At 49.1% G+C, this 26,172-nt stretch overlaps 1 protein-coding gene across 4 annotated transcripts in view; it reads left to right on the top strand.

Annotated features, from left to right (window-relative positions):
* Positions 1–5,183: 5,183 nt before the first annotated feature.
* Positions 5,184–26,172, top strand: part of SLC22A15 (solute carrier family 22 member 15) — an 85,280-nt gene continuing 64,291 nt past the window's right edge. For 3 of the 4 annotated variants that reach the window (XM_075559820.1, XM_075559829.1, XM_075559836.1), the window contains exons 1-2: positions 5,184–5,451; positions 24,245–24,457. In XM_075559820.1, coding sequence (XP_075415935.1) covers positions 5,365–5,451; positions 24,245–24,457 — 300 coding nt within the window. In that variant the 5' untranslated portion in view covers positions 5,184–5,364. The remainder of the gene's footprint in view (positions 5,452–24,244; positions 24,458–26,172) is intronic. The other variant, XM_075559811.1, reaches the window with a different exon arrangement.

A 26,172-nucleotide genomic window follows, 5' to 3' on the forward strand; every position in this document is an offset into this window, starting at 1 on the left:
CCAGCAGGGGCCTGGCCTCCTGGGTTAAGGGGGAAGGGCGGTATCTTAAAGGGGCAATAGCTCTTTAAAAGAGCAATGCCCGTTGTTTTTCCTCCAGATAGTTCATCCAGCCTGTCCTATTCAGACAGACCTGTGGAGACACTAACATGCACGAAAACAAGACAGAGGAAAACAAAGCAACAGTATACAACCAGACAACAAAACAACAAAAACAAACCACTGACAAAGAACAAAACAAAACACTTCACAAGAGAAAAGCTTGTAGTTAGTTCAGGGATCGTTTGCTGGCCCTTAGGAGCGTTTTCCAGTCCAGTCTGTTGGGGTACCACGCCCTGGTCCCAAAGTCCAGTCCACTTTCTAAAAAAAATATGTATATGTATATATATATATATATATATATATATATATATATATATATATATATATATATACCATATTGAATGAAGGGGGAAGTGCAGAGTGGAGACCCAAGGCCCAAGTGTGGGCCAATGGAGATCCCCTCATAGAGGGGTTTAGGAGAGGAGATGGGTTAATTAGGGTGCGAGGTAGTACCGATGAAGAACACAGCTTTCCCCCAGATCCTGGATGCTTACTCCCCCCAACTACCATGATCCAAACTCTACCTTGCAGGGCTGGATAGGGCAGAGGTTGTACACTGGTACATATGAGGGCTGGAGGCACAGGGAATCCAGGGTGGATGATACCTTCAGGACCAAGGGTGTGAGGGGCGATGCTGGGAGAGTGGAGGGTGAGTGGGTTGGAAAGGGGGAACTGATTACAAGGATCCACATGTGACCTCCTCCCTGGGAGAGGGACGGCAGAGAAGGGGGTGAAGGGAGACTCCGGATAGGGCAAGATATGACAAAATAACGATGTATAAATTACCAAGGGTACATGAGGGAGGGGGGAGCGGGAGGGAGGGGAAAAAAAGAGGACCTGATGCAAAGGGCTTAAATGGAGAGCAAATGCTTTGAGAATGATTGGGGCAGGGAATGTATGGATGTGCTTTATACAATTGATGTATGTATATGTATGGATTGTGATAAGAGTTGTATGAGCCCCTAATAAATTGTTTTAAAAAAAAGAGCAATGCCCATTGGTCCCACAATTCCTCTGCCTACGAACAGAAACCTCCTCCATCTTCCGTGCTCCCAGCACCACTATTTTCCCAGCTACTGAAACCTGGAACTTGGAAGCCTCCCTAATTTTTTTTTCCTTTTCTGTCTCTACAAAACGCAATCTCGATCACATTTGTAGATTTTACTTACTAAATGGTTTTTAAATATTGACTGCACTTTCTTTCCTTAGCCCTATGAGCCTCGTCGCTGGTGCAAATCCTCAAGTTGATTATTGGATCCTGCCTGGTCCATTACAATAATGTAACTGGTGCTGTGCATATCTGCTGCGTCATCTTTTAAAACACACCGGTAGTTTCCCATCACCTGTAGGGAAATGTGGAAGCTCCTTAGCAATGCACGCCAGGCCTCTACTGACCTAGCTACCCTCCATACCCAACTGCTCCCAGCAAAGATGTTCTGACACAAGGAGAGTTAGCACTGAATGCACCAAAGTTTTGGGTTCACTTAGACTGTATAGACATTTAGGAAGTAAGCTGAAACAACCTGATTTCTATGTAACAGTTAATGGATCCATTTAGCTATGTCTCATATCAAAAATTAATTTGTACATATTTTTTCATGTTCATACAGCATGATGTCAAATAAAAACTTCCAAAAATTATAAATGCACATAAAGATCAATGTCCAGGAGTTGAATCCTCACACCATAGTTATTCAATCTATATGTTGAGCAAATCATCAGAAAAGCCTGATTATATGAAGAAGGTGGAATGAAGATTGACAGGATTACAGATAAAAGGGTCCACGGCTTGTAATATGCAGATGACACAACCTTTTTTTTGCTGACAGTGAGGAGGAATTGAAGCACTTGCTGAAGATGTTAAAGGCTTGCAGCCTTCAGGATGGATTATAACTTAATATAAAAGCAAAATCCTCCCAACTTGGCCTATAGGTGACATCATAAGTGGAGAAAAGTTTGAAGTTGTGAAGGATTTCTTCTTCCTTGTATCTACAATTAATACTCATGGAAGCAGCAGTCAAGAGGTCAAAAGACAAGTTGTATCAGATCAGTTTGCTGCACAAGACCTCATTGAAGAGTCGAAAAGTATGGATGTTACTTTGAAGACTGAGGTGGGCCTGAGCCAAGCCATAGACTTTCCCAGTGCTTCCTATGTGTGTGAAAGCTGGCCTTTGAATCAGGAAGACCAAGGAAGGGCGAGTGCATTTGAGTGGCGGTGCGGGAAGACTACTGAAAGGGCCACGGCTTGCCAAGAGAACAAACTGAGAAGCAAGGATGGAACACTTAGCTCCCATCCTCTGGACGTGTTGGGAGAGACCGTCCTGGAAAAGAACACATGCTCCGTAAGGCAGAGGAGCAGTGAAAAGCAGGACGACCCCTCCAAATGGACCGACACGTCTGAGCCACACTGGGCTCTGACTGAGAGGGAGGGGCAAGTCTGAACTGTGTTTCACTCTGTTGTACGTAGGGTCACGATGAGTCAGGACTAGCCCAAAGGCTTCTAACAATAACACGTCTGCAGTTGGTGATCGCACCCCAACTCACTGCTATTGAGCGACCCCACCCCGTAACAATGCTGCAGGACAGAGTAACACTGCCCTTGTGGGTTTCTTAGACTAAAACTTTAAAGAAGTAGAAGACCTCCTATTTTCCCCTCGGACCAACTGGTGCTTTTGAACTGTTGACCTTGTAGTTAGCAGCCCAACATGTAACCCAAGCTACCATCAAGGCTCCTGTGTTCCACCCAAGCATCTATGAATTACAGAAACTTCATAATTAGCAGTGCTTTTGTAGAAGTGCAGTAATGATGAGGAAGAGACAAGGTTGCCCAGTGCCACTGCTTCCATTCAATACTGTGCTGAGTCTCAGGGAGTGGGCAACGGGATACTGTGTAGCTGTTATTACAAAGCACAATGCCCCTCAGAAGGTGGGGAAACAGGAGACTAAGATAGGCAACTGGCATCCCTCCATCTGGCCATGTCTTACTTCACGTTTCCTTCCTGGCAAGCCACCATCCACTCTTTAAATCCCTTGGCAGCATGACCTCCTGCTCCACGGAATTCTCCTTTGCATTTCTTTCCGCTGCATACTTTCATAAGCAAATGTGCTTCTGGTTTTGCAATAATTTGTTTTCCTATCTGTGGACTTAGCACAGCACGAGCCCAGAATGTTGCAGTGGTTAGGTGCCGGCCCTGGCTTCCTAGCACTCCCGTGCAGAACTGAACCAAGCACTACCTGCCCCGGTGCCATTCTCACTATGGTTTCTGTGTCGGCCCCTTGTTATGCCACCGTCAGTCAATCTTGTGGGAGTTCTTCCTCTTTTTCAGTGACCCTGCCCTTTACCAAGCCTGATGTCCTCCTCCAAGGACTGGTCTCTCCTGAGAAAACGTCCTAAGTACATGACACGCTGCAAAGCACGTTAGCCATATCTAAAGGCCACTCTGGCTGTAATTCTTCCCGGCCAGCTTTGGTCATTCTCTGACAGTAGGGGGTATTTGGGAGTGCCCAGCAACACCATAATTCAAAAGTACCGCTACTTTCTCTGGCTACAGTCGTCCTTGGCCAGCTTTCACATGGCCCAGAAGAGGGTTGGGAACAAAATTATTGAGCAAGATTCTTCTCTGCAGGCACCCCTCTGCACTGGACACACCTTACAGATCCACACAAAAAGATAGAAAATGCTGAACAGCGAACAAGTCACTACGTAGTTTCCACTCACCCACCCACACAGAAGCAGGGGCCAAGGATTGCACGTGGGAATTGCCGTTCCCGTGTCTTTCCAGCAGAACAGTACCCCTCAGATCTCAGCGGACCTCTTCTTTCCTCTCACTTCAGGCACTGCCACAAACCACCTCCTTCCTGCCACATTTGTTAATCAATATTAAACAGAGAGAGGGCACAGGGCGTCCAGCCAGTGGTGTCATCAGGGCTGTGTGGAGTGTACCAGGTGATGCTGTCAGAGGCGTGACCCAGAATTGACTATCAATTGTTCTGTGTGTCAGCAGAAATTTGTTATTTTTAATAAAAATATAGCTGTAGTTAATCATAGCAGCAAACACATCTGTCCTAATTTGCATGTATCAACATACCCACAAGGCTAAAGTTTTATGCCAATGTGGTTTCTAACCTTTTAGTTGTTATTATGGAGCCCTGGTGATAGAGTGGGTTACACCTTGGGCTGCTGGCTGCAAGGTCAAAAGTTCGAAACCACCAGCAGCTGGGGAAAGATGAGGCTTTCTATTAACACAGAGTTACAGTCTCAAAAATCCACAGGGGCACTTCTACTCCATCCTATAGGGTCACGGTAAGAATCGAGCAGTTGGCAGTGAGGTTTTCTTTGTTTTGTTTTTGTTTTAAACTTTCCTTCTATCCAGTTACAAGGCGACTTCGAATCGCATTCCCATGCACAACATGCATGTACAGATTTTAGTGATGTTTTGATAGTCACTGCTTTGGTCAAAATTTTTGGTGCTTAACAACAATATTGTGTTAAGTATTATTTGTGAACTTGTGTCACTACGTTTGTTTTTGTTATTGTTGTTGTTGAAATAAAGTAATAATTAAGGGAGAAGACAAAGAACAATCAAAAGAGAGTTTCACCCAGTTACTAATAAAGCAATTCCCTGTAGAAAGATTTCTCATGTTATTGTTAGTATGCAGGTGAAACTAAGGAATGCACATCTACGCAATTTCCAACTGATCAAACCAAACCCAAACCGACTGCCATGAGTTGATACTGATTCATAGTGGCCCTGTGTAGCGTTCAGAGACTGTAAATCATTTCACAGCCTCATCCTTCTCCCGTGAAGCCTCTGATGGGTTTGAACCACCACCCTTACAAGGCCAGCAGTCCAATGCTTATTCATGAGAAAACGGATCATAATCCTTACTATGGATTCTATGCGGCCTCATGAGAGGAAGTCCCTAGGTAGGGTGGGCGTTGACACCAACCCCAGGGACGCCCAGTCAGTGTGCAACCCTGCAGCGCTGGCTCCCGCCGCGCCGGGCCCCGTGTGCGCACGCGCGCCCCTGTCCCCGCCCCCGCCCGCGAAGCGCCCCGCCCCGGGCCCGTCGCCCCGCCCCCGACCGCGGCCGCGCCGCTGCCTCCGCGCCACCTCCCGAGCGCCCATCGCCTCCCGGCCTCCCACCGGTCCCTGGGCGCCGCGGGGCCCGCTCGCCGCTGCAGGCCAGCAGGGCCGGGTCGGAGGGGCCGGCGTCGGGGCCGGGCTGCTGTCCCCGGTAGGGCCGGCACCGCGGAGCGCGGCCATGGAGGTGGAGGAGGCGTTCAAGGCCGTGGGGGAGATGGGCATCTATCAGATGTACTTGTGCTTCCTGCTGGCCGTGCTGCTGCAGGTGAGTCGGCCCTTCTCCCGCGCTGGTCCTCCCGTAGCCCCCGCCGTCCCTCGGCGCGCCCGGCCCGGTGCCGAGGCTCTGCCAACGCCGAGGTGTGGCGAGCCTGCCCTGCGCACACCGCGCGGGCAGGGTGCGGCGCCGAGCTGTGGTTTGGGCCGGCTCCGTGACCAGGTGGCAGGGGACGGGCCCAGCTTTCTGCTGGCCCAGCCCAGCCCGCCTCTCCCCAGGGTCCGGCCGTGCGGGATCCCGCGCCCCCGAGGAGGAGGAAGGACGGTTTCGAGAGGGCACGTCGGTGGATGAGCTGGTTCCCGAGGGGTGCAGAATTGCGTGGTTGGCTGTATTACACCACCAACACGGAAGGGGATCGTTGTTAGCCGCGGTCTGCTGTCACCTTGGAATCTAGAACAGAGGCAGCCCTAACGTCTCACAGACAAAAGGTGGATCTAGTTGGGCCTCCTTCAGGTCCGAGAATCCATTCGCCTTCCTTACTCCAGCTGCTTCCAGTGCATCGGAGTTATTTCTCTTTGCTTTAACTTCCGCTTGGTCATTCTGTCCTGGAGGTGGTGAGTCCAATGGTACCATCTGTAATAGATGGTTTCAAAATGAATGCTTTAAAAGGAATTCTTCCGTGGACAGCCATCGGATTTAAAGATAAGTGCCTAGATTCATAGTGCTGAAGGTCACGGCAGAGCATCTTGGGGTTGCCCCTCCCCTGGTCACCTTAAGTGGCCGGTGCACTTGACAACGCTTCCTTGGCCCGTGTTCTTGCTGCGTTTCATTCACAAATCCCTTTTGCAGTTCCTTTCTGCTGTGAGCTCCCCATGAGTCCGAGTAGACTCCACTGTGGGTGTGGGTGAGGGTGTGGGCGTGGACATTGGCTTGGGTTTGGGTTTAGGGTTGGGGGCATGGACCAGGCCTTTCCTCGTCCTTTAGTTGAGCCTATGTTGAATGAGTGCCTACTATGTGGTGGGTTTCCATAGTGGGCACATGGGATTCCTTACTCTCACGAAGCTTAGTCCAGTAGTGCTGCTAATGTGAAATGATAGTTACCCCGAGGGACGTCCAGGGTACTCACGGATAGAACTCGCAGCTGCTTAAAACTTGCCCAAGTACTGTAAGTGCCGCAACAGGAAGATGGTGGTGGTGGGTGTTAACATAATGATTCTCTTTTCATTCACACGTTGGGCGTTTCAGTTGATTTCATTACCAGGAAGAATAGACGGGCAGATACATGGGATCAGTTCCTTCTCTAGCAGAACAGGTTCTCGGTTCACAAATAGAAAGTCTTGTTAAGTTCATTGAAGCTCGTGGTTTTAGCTTTAACATCACTTTCTCTATGAGGAAGACTCTGTGGGCTAAATAGCCAGAGTCTTTCAACCACCGGGTTTACTTACAATACAGAGAGTAACCATCATGCCTGAGCCTCATTTATAACCTGAAAAGAACTCTTCTCTCCTTGTCTCCACGAATTCCAGGAACACAACCCCCTCTGAGCATTCCCATCTCTTCTTCCCTACCTTCCATCCCCTACCTTCTCATCTTCTCACCAGCTGAGCCAGCTGTACGCTGACTTGGAGTAAGTCTGTCTTGAGTGAAGTGTGGTGTTACAGTGGCATGTGCCCTGGGCTTATGACCTGTTAAGCTCGCTGTACCACCTTTCCCTGCCGGTTGCCCCAGTTGTGTAATGTTTGGTGACGGAGAGACTCAAGCCTTGCTCTTTCCCAAGACCATGGCCTGTTCATCCCTCTCTGACTGTCGTGTGGCCAGTATTTGTCCTGGAAAAGCCAGGTCGGAGTGTTAGGTACGAGCGCCTGTTTATCTTGTAGGTGTGGGCTGGGGAGGTACTCTGTAACCTATATGTCTGGAGGAAACCTGTCCACACCTGAGCAAATCACTCACAACTGCTAGAGACTTATGGAGCTCCACCCAGCCCACTGAGATACCTGGTCCAAGTGCCCTGAGGTGGCTTGGATGCGAGCGTGGAGTTCTTCAAAGAACTGCCACGTCTGTTGTTGGAGGTGGTTTGGGCCAGTAGAGCTGGGTTGGTGAGTAGGAAAATAGGGAAGTTCCATTCATTGCATACTTACATCAAAGCTACTTTCATGAGTCTTCTTGTGAGTTCCTTCCCCAACAAAAAACAAACAAACATGAAGCCATTTTGAAGGATTGAGTAATAAGCTAATGGAAGGAACGCAACGTTTTCTGATGTTCAAACCAAAGCACTTGTCTACTATTGCCAAGAACTGTACAGATCAGTGAGCTCTTGTCCCCAGGGCCTTCTTTGTCTTCCATTTTCAAAGGGCCACCTTAGCTGTGGGGCAGGGACCTGCAGCGGCAGAGATGGACACTTTATAGAACCTTTTGTATTTTCCTCCTTTTCGAACTATCGTGTTTTGCTTAAAATGCCTTTTTCCGTTATTTCAAGCACATCCTGTTCAAACACAGAGAATACAACTCTTCTTTTTCAAATCCAGTTCCAGAGCCTCCCCCTGCCATCAAGTCCATTCTGACGCATAGTGACCCCAACTAGGGTTCCTGAGGCAGCACATCTTCATGGAAGCAGACAGCCTCATCTTTCTCCCACGAGGCAGCTGGTGGGTATGAACTGCTGACTTTTTGGTTTAGCAGCCTAAGTTGATCCCACAGCAGACCTTTAGGTTAACTATTTTCTTTAGCTATTGATTTCATCCTGTAGATCAGTAGTGGAGAACGTCCATCCTGAGGGTCACATAGGGCCCCCTTTAAAAAAAAATCATTTTATAGGGGGCACGTACAATTCTTATCACAATCCATACATACATCCATTGTGTCAAGCACACATGTACATTTGTTGCCATCATCATTCTCAAAATATTTGCCTTCTGCTTGATCCCTTAATATCAGCTCCTCATTTTCTCCCTCCCTCCCCACTCCCCCCTCCCTCATGAACCCTTCATAATTCATAAATTATTTTGTCATATCTTACACTGTCCGATGTCTCCCCGTGCCCACTTCTCTGTTGTCCATCCCCCAGGGAGGACGTTATGCATAGATTCTTGTAATTGGTCCCCTCCCCACATTCCCTCCACCCTCCAGGCATCGCCACTCTTACCACTGGTCCTGAAGGGGTCATGTGCCATGGATTCCCTGTGTTTCCAGTTGCTATCTGTACCAATGCGCATCCTCTGGTCTAGCCAGATTTGTAAGGTAGAACTGGGATCATGATAGTGGAGGGGGAGGAAACATTTAAGAACTAGAACTGACTTGCTCATCTCCTCCACACAATCCTTCAGTAAGGGGGTATCCAGTTGCCTACCGATGGGCTTTGAGTCTCCACTCTGCATTCATCCTCATTTACAAGGATATGATTTTTTGTTCTTTGACACCTCGTGGTCAGACAGGCTGGTGTGTTCTTCCATGTGGGCTTTGTTGCTTCTGAGCTGGATGGCCGCTTGTTTATCTTCAAACCTTTAAGACCCCAGACGCTATATTTTTTGATAACTGGGCACCATCAGCTTTCTTCACCACATTTGCTAGGCAAATATTTGTCTTCAGCTATCGTTTTGGGAGGGTGTGCGTCATGGAATGCCAATTTAATAGAACAGCGTGTTCTTACGTTGAGTAAGTACTTGAGTGGAAGCCCAATGTCCATCTGCTGCCTTAATACAAATATATGCACATAGACCTATTTCCCTATCGCCATATATAAATATATTTACATATGTACATGCCTGTTTTTAGACCTCTCTAAATATATTTACATATGTACATGCCTGTTTTTAGACCTCTATAAAACCCTTTGTCACCTAGTTCTTTCCTCTCTTTCCTTTTACTTTACTCTTGTCTCACTATCATGCTCAGCCTTCATTTGGGTTTCAGTAATTTCTCTCGGTTACCTTGCCCTTGCTGAATCCCTACCAGGCCTCTCACACCCTCCTTGTCACCAATTTTGGATCACTTGTTGCTCCCCTGTCCCTGGGTTGGTCAATACCACCTCCTTACCCCCGCCTCCCCTCTCCCATGTCTCCCTGGAACCATCGATCCCATTATTTTCTCTTCCAGACTGTACATCCAGCCTATCATATTTAGATAGGTCTGTAGAGATAATAATATGCACCAAAAAAATCAAGTCATAGCAAGACAGGCGATGAATGAGAACACAGCAATGACAACAAAAAAGAAAACCAATGACCCATAAAAAAGTAAATTAATTAAAAGAAAAAGAAAAACTCCCTGTTGCTCTGCTGCATGCCTTTAGTGTTTTGCCTCCGTGTCTCGGGATCAGTCCGGGCCGGTCCTGACACTGAGTCTCCAGTGTTGTCCCCCACAGGGCCCTGGGCCAGCAAAGGACGTCGTGTCTCAGTGGGATCAGCCATATGGCCACTCTGTGCATTGGCTGTTCAGAGCAGGGATATCGTCCTCCAGACCTGGTGGGCCAGGATGTGCTCCACTCTCTTCCTCCCCCTTCATTTGCTCCATGTGCTCTGATCAGACATGCCCCTCTCCCCTAGCTGCAGCTTCAGTGCTGTCCTCTCAAGTAAATTCTTCTGGGGGAGGGGCAGTTGTCCACATAGCTGGTATCGGGGTTGAGCCCTCAGACCCCTCCCCTGTCTCCCCACTCCATGGCAGCATGCTGCATTCACATCCCGGAACACTAGATTTAAGTCTGGTCCCTCTTTCCCTGTGGAGACACAAACAATACCCTCCCCTTGGGTGGGTCAGTGCCCTATCCCCCACCACACATCCCTTTTTATTTCCCCCTCCCCCCCTTTTTAGTTAGGGCCCTTTGACATCATCAATACCAGCTAACATCAGATGTTACACCAGAGAGAAGCAGTTTCAGCCATCACATTAGGGATGAGTTCATTCAACTTTGACTGGGGGGCAGAGGAGGGAATAAATGGGGAGCTGATATCAGGGGCTCAAGTGGGAAGAGAATGCTTTGAAAATGATGAGGGCGGCATGTGTGCAAATGTGCTTGACACACTGGATGAATGTATGGATTGAGAAAGAGATGTAAGAGCCCCCAGTAAAAGTAGTCAAACAAACAAACAAACAAACAAACACTTTGACCAATGTGGCCTGTGAGTGATGTTATAAATACTCAAATCGCCCTTGGCAAAAAATAAGCTACCTCGCTCCTGAGGTAGTTCATCAAAGTTACCTTCAGATCTAGTTTCACTTGGCTAGGAAGCAACTTTCTCACTCATTACAAGCACAGTCCTTGCAATGTGCCTTCCCAGTCAACTTTCAGCTTCACGAAGGGCAGATGTGGACGTTTGTAGATCCCAGCATTCACCATGTTGGGATGCAAATGGCTTGGTAACAGTAGTTTGCAGAGTGAAAGAACGGAAGCAAGACACCAAAGGGGAAAGCAAACCACCCTTGCCTATGGAATGGTGATGGTCTTGCGAACACGCAGCGCTAAACAGACGAACAGACTGAAAACAGTTACTGTGGGGCGGATTTCAGTTTTGGTGACTCCATGCATGCCAGGGCAGAGCTGTGCTCTGCGGGGCTTCCAGGGGCCCTGTGGGGTTTCAGAAGCAATTGCCAGACCTTACTTCCAAGGCACCTAGGGGCAGAGTCCTTGGTGGTATTTAAATATGGATGATTCTGCTTATTTAGAACTGTGTCTACTTTCCAGTGAGCTTTTGTGATTGCACGTGTGTGTGTGATTGTTAGGAAGATCAGAACACAATTCTTTTTTTAAAATCATTTTATCAGGGGCCCATACAACTCTTTTTACAATCTGTACATACATCATTTGTGTCCAGCACATTCGTACCTATGTTGCCATCATCATTCTCAAAACACCTGCTTTCTATTTGAACCCTTGGTATCAGCTCCTCATTTTCCCCTCCCTCCCTGTTCGTCCGTCCCCCTGAACCCTTAAGATGGTAATTTATCAATAATTATTATTTTATCATATCTTTCACCATCCGATGTCTCCCTCACCCAGTTCTCCACTGTCCGTCCTCCAGGGAGCAGGTTATATGTAGACCTTGTCATCTCAGAACACAGTTCTGTGTGTTATTAAATGTAAAATGAAAGTGGACCCTGCTTTTTCCTTCGAAGCGTCGAGGCTCCATCTCCTTCATCCTCTTATGTCCAGGAAGCACAGGGTGTAGTATAGTTTGCCCAGGGTTTTCAAAACGCCACTCAACAACAGAAGCACGTAGACGGCACCCAACATTGGCCGCAGCAGTGAAATCGCCAGGCTACTGTGATCCTCAGCCTGGGTGCGGTAGTTTGATATGCTCTGGGGTGTTATTTTTTGGTAAACTCTTAATAACGTCAACATTATTTTTCAGATTTCAGCGTTACCAGTGCATTCTTATCATCCCTGCAACGAATGCCTTTTCACGGTGCTTTAGAAAGTGGGGTTGCTGAGCAGGTATTTCGCAGCAGAGGAAGCTGTTAGAGTCAACACACGAAAAGACGTTGAACTCCAGGAGCCAGCAGGGACAGGCACCTTAAAATGACTATGAACTATCACTTCACACTTTGTAGTTTAGCACCCATCAGAAGCCCTAACAGCCTGTGACTGTGGAAACCGATGAAGCAGTCCCACATAGAGAACAACTTGACACTGTCAGTAAATTAAAGCCCGACGTGTGCTTCTAGGTTTAGGCCTGCAGTGTCTCCACATGTGCCTAGAGCTTCTACAGGGGAAGCGTATTAAGGCATTGTTTATAATTTAGAGAATCTACAAATCACCTAAAACATGTAAGTCACCCCAACAACAAAAAACAAAACTCACTACCATTGAGTCGATGCCAACTCACAGCCACCCCGTAGGATGGGGTCGAACTGCCCCAGTGAGTTTCTGAGACTAACTCATGATGGGATTCAAATGCCCCATCTTTCTCCCTCAGAGTGCCTGGTGGTTTCGAACTGCTGACCCTGCATTTAGCTGCACAACATGTAACCATACGCCACCAGGGCTTCTTGAATCACCAGATGACTCCTTAAAACGGACCAGATCACTGAATTGTATTGTAAATTTAAGAATATATAACAGGGTGAATGAAGTAGACCAATATACACCTACATAGATCTCCAAAAGTACTGTTAAGGGAAAATCATCATCCGTGATACAGACAATGTGACTCAGCACACATAGAATGCAAATGTTAAAACCACATGAAACAGTACATACCTGGTTTATAAATTTGTAAAAAAAAATCCGAACCAAACCTCTCTGTCATCAAGTTGCTTCCAACTCGCATTGACGCTATATTGGGGTTTATGAGGTTGCAGATCTTTACAGGAGCAGACAGGTGCACCTTTTTCCTGTGGCAGTGGCTGGTGGATTTGAACCCCTGATCTTGAGGTTAGTTGTCCAATGCTTCCCTGACAGTGCCTCAGAGTTCCTTTTATGATGGTATAGGAACAAAATGGTCGTTCGCAGAAGTGTAAACACCTGCGTCCACGCCCAGTCTGTGAGATTGGTTGCCTCTTGGGAAGGAAGGGGGTGGGGTGGGCCTGTGTGCAAAGGGGATTAAAAAATATTGAAAGCAAATCAGGCCAATATCGCCATTTATTAGCAGTCACGCTTGCCCAGGGTCACCCTGGACCCTGGATTGCTCCAGGGCTAGCTGGAGGACTGCTGACTGAAGGGAGCGCCACGTGTTCTTGTGGCAGCTGCTCATGTGTTTTGTTCCGTTTTGCTTCTCTGTGTTGAAGTCGGTGCTTGTTGTTTTTTAAGGTCTAAATAATAATGGTCAAGGAAAGTTTGGCACACTTAAGATGACGGTATGGAGGCAGTGGGTCCCCTATTTAAGTGGACATTCAGTCCTCAGTTGTGGCCGTGAGCTTAGTGAGTCAGTACTTAGGCGGGTGGGGCAGCGTGAGTTTTTTGTTCAGGACGCTTTATGTGACTTGGTGCGGACTGTAAGCTGTCACAGGGTAGGATGATTACCTGCCCCCTCGCCTCTTAAGCCCCCCCCCCCCCCGCCTTAGGGAGACCGTCTTCTTATAATCATAAGCACTCTTCTCATTCCTATCCTCAGAAAAAATTGAAGTGCGTTTCACCTCATACACATCGGTGTAGACCAGACTGTGTTCTGGACAGTAATCCCAGCCCTCGGGCGCCAGGTGGGTCTCCCCACGCCCCCACGTGGGGGGCTCAGCCTTGCTGAGGACCTGCCGCAAGTGCCACCGCATCTCCCAAACGTGCCCGCCTACCGTGACGTCCTCTGATGGTGTGAACAAGTGTTGGGGCTGCCTGAACCCTCAACTGACTTCTGTTTCGTAGGGCCACCGAGGGCTCCCGAGAGGATTTGGATGTGGGCGGCAGGGCCAGTGTGGGAGGGTGGCGTGCGGCGGGGTGGGGAGCCACTGCTGGGTGTGGAGCAGCACCACAGGTCGAGGACTGGACCAACACCTGGTTGCCCTTGGAAAGCCGTGTGTGTCCGCAGACGGATGCTGCCCCCTGGTGTGAAGCCGACCAAGGTGCCAATCTTACCAAAATGTCGGTTTCCATAGGGGAAGTTGTGGGTTTAACACGAGGACATAAAAATGTCGGGGGACTCTAGTCTTCCAGTCTGGAGCGTCTCCAGAACTGGGACATGCCCTCTGAAGCCTTAGGCCAGCGCAGCATCCCGAGCCCCAGCTGCATGCCCGGCGAAGGGCTGCCCTGCTGCTGGACCCATACCAGGACAGGGGACGTGACTGCCAAGGCAGCACGAGGGTGTCCTTGGGAACAGGAAGGCAGCAAGGCGAGGTGGCAGGGTGGCAGGGAGAACGCTGCGATGCGGGACGCCTCCCCTGCGGGCTGGCCGAGCACGCCTAGCCTAGCCCATACCCCGCCTTTTGGAAATGACTGGACCACAGAAGCTTCATTCATTTCTCTTGCAAGCCCCAGAATAATTACAGTTGCCAGTGCCCAGCGAGGAATTGGCATTTTGGTAGTGTTGACCCTGAGGATTTCAGAATACCAACTGAGCTCATCACCATAGTTAGCTGGTTGCCTGGTGGGAAGAGGCCATCCAGTCCAAAGATGTACACAGTGCAGGCATCGCCGACTTCTTTGACCAAACTGCTTAACCGAAGCTCACGTCCCCGGTTATGGGACGCCCGTAGTATTCACGAAATAGTACATGACAGTTGTAGACCAAGTGGGAAGTCTGAGAACAAAAGTGAAGGTCTACCGGGCAGAAATAAGGGATGGTCACATTTTGGTGTGGAATCATCCAGGTTTCTTATTATGAAAATATGTACAGGTATTTTTTTGTTGATATGTGAATGGCTTATAAACTGATTTTGCTTGTCCGCAAACTTGTGACGGCCCTCCTGGTCTCACTGGTGAATGAGTACACATTTGTAATGGTCGTGGCGTGTAATCCGTCGTGTAAATAGATCACAGTTTGCTTCTGCGCAATTCTCTTGTTGGAAATGCGGGCATTTTCTAACGCCCATTCAGAGCCAGACCCAGGACCATCAAGTTGATTCTGACTCACAGGCCCTGTGGGACTGAGTGAACTGCCCCCAAGAGCTTCTGAGACCGAATCTCCCCAGGGAGCAAGCGCTGTGTACGGGAGCAAGCAGGCTTTTATGTGCACCGGGCGTGATGGGTTTCTCAGAGGGCTGTAGAGGTGTAAGGTAAGGTTGCTTCCCCCCAGAAAACGACCCATTGTCAGGAAATGAGACGACGTACAGTTGTAGAATGTGACAAAGCAGTAACATTTGTTAGTAACAGCCATAAAATGCCTCTGGAATTCAAGAAAGGGCGAGATCAGCGTGGTCCAGAGCTTGAAGTGAGCTGGCTGTGAACTGAACGCCGAAGCTTAGATTTAGGGGGAACTAGGGGGATTATTTCCAGTAGAGGAACGAAATTGGAGCAAAAACAGTGCAGAAGAGGAACTTGCTATCAAAATATAGCTAGCAGCATTAGCTTCAGCAGGGAGCTTCTTAGAAAGGCCGGATCTCAGGCCTGTCTTACGGAATCAGACGGTTACACATTACCATTTTACTCTGTGTAGGCTACAGGAGCTACCAAACTCCGTGGAGAATTGAATGGAAAGACCATGCCGTTTCCCCACCAGCCCTGTGAAGCCCTCTTGTCTCAGTGTAGCACTTGACAGCTTGCTTGTGGCCATGGACGCCTTCTCATTGGACCCTGAGAACAACCCTGCGAGCTAGATGGGTTCAGATGTACTTCACTAGCGTCCGTCTTTCTGAAAGGGACACCTGGCGTTTAAAGAAGCAACCTGTTTGGCCCACGTTCACTAGAGCTGAGATTCTGAATCTCAGGTGGACACATCCCATATGTGTGCCACGCCCCACATCTTGCCTCCGGAGTTAGTTCATTGTGCCCACCTGGTCGATAAACACTTGTGGGATTCATTGAAGGGCAGAGGGATAACTGGCTCGGTGAGCCTCACCTTTCGAGTCCTCAGGTCTCTTGCTTTGTGATGGTCGGGCCAGGGTGCAGCTGCTTTAGCTAGTTCCCTGCTTCAGCTGGCAAGGCTCACTTCCTGCAAGACATCCCCAAGGAGAAGCCGCATGGACCTACCCCGATTCAGCCCTGGGTGCTGGAGCACCCATGTGGAGACCCCTGCCAGCACTGAGATGCGTACACGCTCACTGACTCGACTTTCTTCCTGCAGTTGGCATCGTTGTGTCTGCTCTGGGCATTACACCCATGTGGTCCCTATGCCCATGATCATGGTCCAGCCCATGTACTAAACGCATGAGAGACTGAACGTATTGTCACAAATTCAGCCATCTTTATCCTCTGACAGCAAGCTCTGACCTCAGACTTCGGTGGCTTCCATTCTCCTGGTTTTGCTGGGAATGGTATACGTCACCCTCAACATCCACCGACTTGCTCTGTGTCCTGTTTCATGAAGTAAACATCCGCCTTCCCATGACTTCATGCCCAAGGTACTGTGATGAGATCATTTATGGACGACCTTCTTGGTTTCCTGAGATGTATTGTAAAAGCTCATAATGGTGTTAATATAAAATTACTTTTAAAACCCTTGCTGCTGGAAACTTGGTGTTTTAATTCCCTAGTGTACTGCCGTCATTTTTCTAATTATAATTACATTGAAAAGGGAGGGGGGAGATCCAGCCATCTGTGGCCCTCGTTCTCCTCCCTGGGGGTCGAGCTGGAGAAGATAATGATTTATTTGAGATGTTGTTAGCCCTACTCCGGAGGAGAATGCATAGTGGTTTCTTATTGTGGCTCTGAGGCCCATCTGCTGATGGGTGTGAATTCATTAGATTAAAATACGTGGGTGAGTGTGTATGTGTGCACTGTAGTCGCCGAGACAGAGAAGAATGAGGGTAAAGGCCCCCCCAGGGGAGAGGGGTAGGATGTGACCTGTATGAAATGGTCATGAAGGCCACTAGAAGAAAGCACTCCACAGCCCGGGGTAGGGGCGGCCATCTGTGCCCTCAGAGGACAGCGCTGTGGTTGAGGGCCATGGAGCGGACTCTGCCCCAGAGAGGAGATGTGCTCCTGAGGGCTCTCCTGGCTGTTTATTTGTTGGGGTCGGGGCGTGCCACCTTCAGGGAAGCAGAGCCCCAGGCATCTAGTGTTTCTCCTGCAGAGCTCCTGGGTGGGTTCAAACAGCAAGCCTCTTGGTTAGCATCGGAGTGCTCAGCTGTCCACTGGCCACTTGTGCGCCTTCCCTGTGACCGGTGGCCTGTGCAAATGTGGCTGTGGTTAGAGCAGGTTACGCACGAACCCTCAAGTAGATTTTAGGCGCATGTATCACACGTAACTGCACCTAAGAACAACATCAGTGTGCCTGCCAACTCCGCTTCCCTTGCTGCTTAGTAAGCTGAGAGTGACAGTGCGTGTCAGAGAAGACCATGTCATTGAACCGCCTTCGCCTAGGAGAGCTACCTTTCTCTGCCCCTTTGGGGGTAAAAACCTGAAGCTGCATTCGTCCAGCACACACATTCGGTTGAGGACCTGGTTGCCCGTGGGTGTGCATGCGCGGGAGGCGTGGTGAGGGATGGCGGAAGGCAGAGACGATTGGCTCATACCAGTTAACCAAGTTGTCCTGTCCCTCACATGATGAGTAGAAGATATACCAATACTAGCCCCTTTGTTTGCAGTTGTTTTCCTCGGAGAAGAGTTTTTTTTCTGAGACGAGTGGCCTGAGATGTTTCTGCTTAGCGCTGTCTGATTGGAGCTATGGCTCAGCTTTCTCGTTTTCTGAGCTTGATGCCTTCCTTAGAACAAGCCAGGTGGCAAACTGTTGTGTCAGTGTGAATGCAGTGAGTAGGCACCTAGACAGTGTACGTGCAGCGGCGGGCACAGAGGCCGCACCATGTAAGTGTTTACGATAATACGACCATTCTGCTCGTGTGTCTGCTCATTTGTTGGGTATGTGATGTCCTATATGAAGGCCCTGGACTCTCTGCTTGGAGAGCCCAAACGTGGAGCACACGTAGAACTGTGAGGATGGAGAGGATATTTCAATAGGAAAGAAATCAGCAAATGGCTCTCTAAGTGCAGGGAGAGGGTGGTAACTGCTTTCAGGAAGTCCAAGGTAGATCCAGCAGGAGCAGGAGAGGATGTCCTGGTGGGTTGAAGCGGAAGGTAAGACGGTAGGTAAGACTTTACTGATTAGGCGACTTCTGAGCTGCGTTTTGGAGCATGAAAATGATTCAGTCCTTCCCAGTAGGAGAAAGTCTTTTCCAAGCGAAATAAATGGTATGAGCGAAAGCATAAAGAGCTCATTTAGGGAGAAAATGTGACTCATTCATTTTGCCTCGATGGAGGACTATCCCCTAGAACATGCCTTTTGAGCCATCTGTTTCTGAGTTCCTTCAACCCACATATCGTTCGGCCCATCAGTTAAATGTCAGTAGATTATAATCAGGAGGGGGCAATTCTACAATAGGTACAAGTGGCTTTGTGATTATGGTGTTGTTGTGGGTGCTGTTGAGGGGACCCTGACTCATAGCTACCTATGCGCAGCAGAGCGAAACACTGCTCGGCCCTGCACGGCCATCCCACAGCCACTGATGTGTCTGCACCCCACAGTTCATCTCGTCGAGAGTCCCCCACTGCCACCCCCTTTCACTCACGCTCTGACTTACCAAGCATGACTTGCTTCTCCAGTGCGGGATCCTTCCTGAGAACATGCCCAGAGTGCGTGCGGTAGGCGGGGTTGACTAGAGAGACAAATGCAGTGCCACTCATCTATCTGTCAAGAAGTCATCATATATGAAGAAGGCGTCCCAGTTCAGTCCAACTGAAGGCCGTAAGTCCCAACTAGTCTCTAAGCCACTCTTCAGCCGCACGTGGTCATAAGCAAGGACGCAGAGTGAACAAAAATCGCAGGCCAGTGGGTGCAGCCGTGTGCATCCAAGGTCAGTGGGAACAAGGCAGGATCTCGGGCTCAGCGCCAGTTCCAGCAAACAGAAAAGCAAAGGGCCAGAGAGACGGGGGGTTCCCAGATTATTAGAGGGCCACACCCCAAAGAAGCCCCAGTCGGGCTGCGCCCTGATCGACAGGTTGGATGCCACCTGTCCACCTTCCTAAAACTTCCAGGTGATATAAAATCATCTACCGCTGTACGGGAGACCAAGTCTCACCAGCCTCACTTCTCGAGACTGAGCAGACGGCCCTGTGTTGCTTCGGGCTGGTCGTCCATGGGAAGCATTCAGAGCTTTGCAGTCTGCGTCCGTCTTTCGCATTCATTAGCCAGCTTTTGCGTGTATTTGAGGTGATTGAAAACACCCTGCCTCGAGTCACTTTAGATTGGTCTTGGGCACCAGATTTTCTCAGTACAATCCTTCCTTTAATTTCTTGAGTCCTGCTCCCCATGGGCCTCGATTAGGGATCCAGACAAAACGAGACCTTGACGATTTCAGTATATTCTTCATTTACCAGGGTGCTGCTTATCAGTCCACTCGGGAGGGTTTTGTCTTCTTTATGCTACCGTGTAATTCATACTTTGAACTTCATCAGTAACGTCAGACGTCTGCCCTTTCAGTGAACAAGATTTGTCAACTGCATATTGTATTTTATTAAAGAATCTTCTAATCCCGAAGCTCGGTTATTTTTTATATAGTCTAATTTCTCAGATTATTCAGATAAGTTTGGTGTAATAATGCAACCCCGATACACACCTTTCATGACTTTAAACCATGCAGTACCCCTGGCTGTGTTCAAACAACTGCCTCTTGGTTTATGGGCAGGTTCGACATGAGCACAATGAAAGGTTCTGGAATTCCCATTCTTCATAATGCTGGCCTTGTTTTTATGATCTGTACTGTCGAGTGCCTTTGCAGTTAGTCAAACACAAGCATCTTTCTGGTCTTCTCTGCTTTTAACCAAGATCCCTGTGACATCACAAGTAATGGTCCTCGTTCTACATCCCTCTCTGAATCCAGTTTGCATTTTTGGCAACATTGCCGCGGCCCCTTTTTAATTATCAGCAGCCTAATTTGACTTGCATGTAGTATTAATGATACTGCTTGATAATTTCTGCAGTCCATTGGACCACCTTTCTGCGGAGTAGGCCCATACATGGATCTCTTCCAATCGATGGACCAGGTAGTTGTGCCTTCCCAATGTCTTGGCATAGACAAATGGATGCGTCCAGGTTTCATCTCCGGGTTGAAACATCCCAGTTGACATCCTACCAATTTCTGGAGTCTTGTTTTTCATCAACGCCTTCAGTACAACTTGCGCTTCTTCCTCCAATGGCGTGGCCCTTCTCGTCTGCCACCTCTTGAATGCTCCCCTTTGGCGCAGGGACTGTGCGCATTTCTTTCGGCTTCCCTTGGTTCTTCTTTCCTTGCTCGACATTTTGCTGTTCCAGTGTGTTGAGCTGGCTCTGACTCACGGTGACCCCATGTCCAAAACACGGCCCTGTCCCGAGCCCTCGTCACCAAGTCTAGGGTCGAGCCCATTTTACCGAGAGAATCCTTTACTATTACAACTCCGTCTGTATCTCTCTTCCATTCTCTCCACGTGAGAAATGCCGAGTATGCTCCTCCCTGTTGGTGTCTGACCTCCAGTCTTGGCACATTTCCTTATAATGGCTTGTATGCTCTAGCTGCCCTTTGAAACCTCCTGTTCAGCTCTCATTAAAAGAGCATGTTTCCCCCTACTTGTTTTAGGTACTCCGTGTTCATGAACACGTTTCAGAGACTTTTCTGGCATCCACTTTAATCTTTTCTCCCCCTCCTCCCCTCCCCTCTTTTTAATGACCGTTTGCTTTCTTCCTACATGGTGCTTTGGAAACGGTCCGTGCTGTCGACCCCATCTTGGTGTCGACTTCTCCAGGCTTGGGCCCTCAGTGTTCCGTGCTTTACATTTATTCAGGAGATGGTCTCTGAATCCAGTAGGATATACCCAAGGTCATTGTTGGGCTCTTATGGACTTGCTTTCATTTCCTTCTGTTAAATCCTGAACTTGTATGTCAAAAATTGGTCATCTGTTCAGCATTCAGCCCTGGCCTGGTTCTGACCAGTGACGCTACAGTTTTCCATTGTCTCTTCACTCAGATGCAGCTGATTCGATTCCTGTGTATGGGCACTATTTATATCGTTGAAAAGGTATTTGCAATGAGATGTTGTTGGCCTTGCAAAATTCTATTATACCAGCTCCATCTTCCTTTCTTTCACCAAGGCCACTTATTTCAACTACTGATCCTTTGTTTCCTACTTTCACATTCCAAACCAAACCAAACCAAACCAAACCAAACCAAACCAAACCAAACCAAACCAAACCAAACCAAACCAAACCAAAACTCATTCCCATGGAGTCAATGCTGACTCATAGCTACCCTATGCTGGGTTTCTGAGGCCTTCTACCTCTTCACAAAGATGTCCGAAGTGAGTAGCCTCATCTCGCTCCTAAAAAGCAGGCGGTAGGTTTGAACCACTTACCTTATGGTTGGCAGTACAACTATCACCTGATAACGCCCCCAGGATTCACAGTCCAGCTACCAGGCATTATCAAGGCGTCTTGATTGCATATTTCATAAATGTCCTTGTATGTCTACGGGCATGATCCCATCGCTGACAGTATTGCACTTCAGGATCTTACGCATTTTTTGTTGATGAATGTGATGACATTCCTCTTCCGTTCGTCATTCCTGGCACAGTAGACCAGATGACTGTCCAATTCAGAATAGCAGCTACTACGTCTTTTGAGCTCACTAATGCCCAAGATATCAGTCTTCAGACACTCCGTTTCATTTGGACAACTTCAAATTTCCCTTGATTCATCTGTTCCACATTCCAGTCACCGGTAGATGTTTGAGCCCGCCCGTACGTATCAGCAAGTGAAGACTTTGCCAGCTGCGCTCCGTCTAGGTCATTGAGATCGCCTCTGCTTTGAGGAGGCGGCTCTTCTTGAGTTGTATTTTGGTGCCTTTCAGCCCGAGGGGCTCGTCTGCCAGCACCCCCTTGCACAGTGCTCCATTGCGATCTGTTCGCTCTCACTGGTCATTTCCCCCCAGAAGTAGTTTTCCACGCCCTTCTTCCGATTTTGTTTGAGGTTCGTCTGGAGGTTTCTGCACTAGCACGTGTCCACCGTGGGTGCCTCGGCTGATGTTTGAAATGCCGGTGGCATAGCTTGTACACCACGACAACCACCTGTCGGCCACCGCAGTGGCACAGACCGATGGAGGAGGGGTGGCCTGAGTCACGTCAGCCATTGCTCAGTGTGTAACCTACTGGTGGTACTGAGGAGTAGTTTTTAACGACTTGTGAGGTGTTTGCCCCTGCTCCAAAATTTCTTTTTTCAGCATGCAAACGGGTCAGGAAGTCATAGACATCTTGGAACAGGTTTGCTTTGTCTTGCAAGCAGATCCCTTGCACGTCTGAATCTCTCGCAACTTGGCACATCTCCAGAGAGACCCACAGCCAGGGGACTCCCGATAGACGTGGGCGCCTGTGTCCTCTCAGCCTGAGACGACAAGTCACTCCATCCTGGGGTCTGTTCAGCTTCTGCTATGACAGACTCAGTGTCGTGTGGCTGCTTTTCTCTTTCCTTGTGACGTCATCATCTGCCAGTGCTAAGGTGGGACCCCTGGTGGTGTGACGGCTCTGTGATGAGCTGCTAACAGCAAAGTCAGCAGTTCGATACTACCAGCCTCTCTGTGGGAGAAAGACAAAGGCTTCCGCTCCTGTAAAGAGCGTCTCAGACACCCCAGGGGCAGTTCTACCCTGTCCTATAGAGTCCATGAATCAGAGTCACTTGATGGACGTGAGTGAGTGAGTGAGTGAGGACAAACTGCTGTAGGTGGAATAGATCTGACAGCAAGGGGTGACGGTCTGTTTTTCTTTCACTTTGCTTCTGGCTCTTTAGTTTGTTGCCCCACATGACAGCGGCATAGGCCCCTCCAGCATGGCCTGGGGCCCTCTGGCTGCCAATTTGGATTTGTTATGACTGGAGAACAAGCAGTGAGCAAGTTCCTCCCCCTCTCTTCGCCCCAGTGGATTCAGTCATGTATGCTGTCAGGAAACCACACATCCTTGTGGTGTTTTGAGGGCAGTTTGTCGCACTGTGGTGGCGTGTGTGTTGCTGTGATACTGGCAGCTATGTCACTGGGATTTTCCACACCAACAGGGTCCCCCAAAGTGAACAGGAATTAGCGGAGCTTCCAGACAGATCAATGAACAATTCTGTCCCCACTTCAGAGGAGGGAGCCCCTGAAAACCGTATGCATGCATAGCTTCGAAACTTGGTCCCACACTGAAGGCCTACTGGATGAAAGCAGAACATTGGTAGCAAGCATGGGACCGATTGTGAGGACAGCGCAGGACCAGGCGGTGTTTTGCTCTGTCGCGCACAGGGTGCTTGGGCCGGGCCCACGCGATGCCACGTAACAACACAGTCACTTACAACTTTCAGATCTCAGCTTCTCAAATAACGTTGTCCCACTAGGGAGCAAGCGAGAGCTGTGTTTCCCAACAAACTTTAGGCGTGAAATAATCATTCAATAATGAGAGCTAATATAATTGGAAATTTGTGTCCAGGAAAGACTGCATAAGGCCTGGCATCTGAGAAACTCGGGGTGAATGGCTGTAAAGCCCAGAACCATTAATGAATAGTTCCTTATTTTCCTTTTTTAAAAATGCATCCATCCGTCCATTGTGTCAAGCACATTTGTACATTTGTTGCCATCATCCTTCTCAAAACATTTTCTTTCTACTTGAGCCCCTGGTATCAGCTCCTCCTTTTTTAACGAATATATCTTGAATCACTGAGTGAAGTACTGTTTCTTTGGGGCTGAGCTCAGAGAATGATGAAGTACATCCTTAAACAATGATGAAGTACAGCTGAAGGGCTGGGTGTGAGGATCATCGGTTCCAGGGATTTTAAGTTTCTTGAAGTCTTATACTGAGTCGTAGATCATATTTTAAAATAATACTTAGTCCAGTCCTATTACGTTTTCCCTGCTTTAATGAGGCATTCTGCTTTTGTGCACATATGCATGTTGTTCTCTGAGATGCTCAACTGTGAATTTACAAGCTGCCTAGAGCAGGGCTTGGAGGCTGAGGTACTTCTGGCCCCCTGGTGATGGCTTACTTAAATTGCAGGTAAAGTGCTGAGGAAGAAATAACTGGAATACGAGGCTCTTAAATCAGGGACCCCGCAAAGTTCTCGGTGTCAGCCTCAACTGAAATGTAGGCGCAGACCTACATAACATTTGAAAAAGTTATCACCTGTTCGGCAAGTGGACTTGCTAATGACCGGCGTCATAACCGTTGTCTCCTTCGTTTGAATGTCCTAGTTTCTGAAACCCAGGAAAACACAGTAACAGGAGAGTCCTCCACTTAGAGAGCGAATGAGTGCCACGCTTCATTCTGTCCTTTGCCCTTGCAGCTCTACGTGGCCACGGAAGCCATCCTCATCGCGCTGGTTGGGGCCACGCCATCGTACCACTGGGACCTGGCCGGGCTCCTGCCAAACCAGAGCCACCGCAACCAGTCAGCGCGAGGAGACGGAGCCTTCGGCACCTGGCTCCTGACGGCCAACGGCAGTGAGATCCACAAGCACGTGCACTTCAGCAACAGCTTTACCTCCATCGCCTCAGAGGTAACGAACGATTGTTGTCGTTGTCAGCTGTCCCAACCCGCAGCAGCTCTGTACACAGCAGGTCCCGGCCGCCCAGCCCTGCGCCATCCTCACGATTGTTCTTGTGTCTGAGCCCATTGGTGCAGCCACTGTTGCCGATCCATACTGTGCTGCCCCCCACTTTACCAAGTGTGACGTCCTTCTCCAGGGACTGCTCTCTCCTGTCGACATGTCCAACATACAGGAGACGAAGCCCCACCGTCCTTGCTTCGAAGGAGCATCCCGGTTGTGCTTCTTCTCAGGTAGATTTGTTTGTTGCCTTGACGGACCTGGGACTTTGAGCCTTCTTTCGGCCAGCACTGTCTTTCAAATGCACGGGTGCTGCTGCCGTCTTCCTTAGGCAACTGACGCTAGGAATGATGAAAAGTGACCACTAGAGAATTTCCCCTGGTCCAGGTGGAACCACTGTTTCATCTTGTCAGTTTAAAGTTCAGCCCCGTCTTCAAAAGCTTTCGAGTAAACTTGAGAGTTGGGTGTAATGTGTTGCAAGAAAATAATCTTAGGAAAACAAATGTTTTTTCCCATCTTGCTACCTAAATGGGAGAAGGGAAAGACAGTTTTTCCAAACTAGTTCTTTGAAATCTCTCCAAGATAGTCCCGTGCGATGAGATGGGGAGTCGGGAGTTGTGCTGTGGCCCTGGTGCTGTTGCTCAGTGCAGTGTCTCCTAGGCCACAAGTGTCCATGTACACGGAATGAGATGGAACCCGATGCGGAGTGGCCCTGTGTAACGGAGCAGAGCTGCCCACCAGCACTTCCGCGACTGAACGCTCGATGGAGATGGCCAAGCCTCTTCTCCTGGTCAAAGCGACTGGTGGGTTAGAACCACGGTGGGTTAACAACCGCGTGCTTAACCACTGTGCCACCAGTATAGCACCCCTTTAAAAGGGGACTCAAACGTTCACCTCTCTTTATTATGCACACCAGCACTAACTCGAGAGGAAGGTAATGACCCATTTATAATACCCCAGCACAGTCCTAGATGTGGACCACAGAGGGAACCTTGACTGTGCGGTTTACCGTACCAGCAGTACCACCTGTGTGCTCAGGAAGCCTTAGGTGGAAGGGCCCTTTTCTGGCGAAGAAGGCCCTGGTAAGGGCAGTGCCATTAGCCAGCCAGACCACACCAGCTGAAGGGTAGCCAGTGTGGAGAGAAGCCGTGAGTGGGAGGGGCAGCACTTGCATGCAAGAAAGCAGCTCCTGTGGTTATTAAAACAGTGCCACGCTTCTATGGCCTCTGTCCACCCAACCCCAGCTCCCATGTGCCCCCATGGCCCTGACTCTGGTGGAGCCTGGGACCTGACCTAGCCAGGTTAATGCCGGTTATAGCATGGGGTTCCCGGGACTCTGTTGCAGTTCTTAGTTCTGATTGTTGCCAGCCAACTTCCTCTAAATCCCTTTGGCTGCATGTCCCCGCCAGATGCCCTGCTTGCAGCATCTTCAGCGTGGGCCAGTAGACCACTCTGCCACGTGTGCGTGCCCCTACATGGGTATCATGGCACCAGTCAGCTTTCTGGTTGTTGAAAACAGAGATTTGCCCGCCTTTCCTTAGGAGGTAGGTAGCTTTCCTGTGACAACGATCTGGTTGTGTGGCCCCATTGCTTTCTGTGATCCTCCCTTTGCACACTGATACAGTAGAAATCCTCCGTGCGCTCGCAGGCTGCTCACGCTTCACAGC

Source organism: Tenrec ecaudatus, chromosome 1 (genome assembly GCF_050624435.1).
Source record: "Tenrec ecaudatus isolate mTenEca1 chromosome 1, mTenEca1.hap1, whole genome shotgun sequence".
Taxonomy (NCBI): domain Eukaryota; kingdom Metazoa; phylum Chordata; class Mammalia; order Afrosoricida; family Tenrecidae; genus Tenrec; species Tenrec ecaudatus.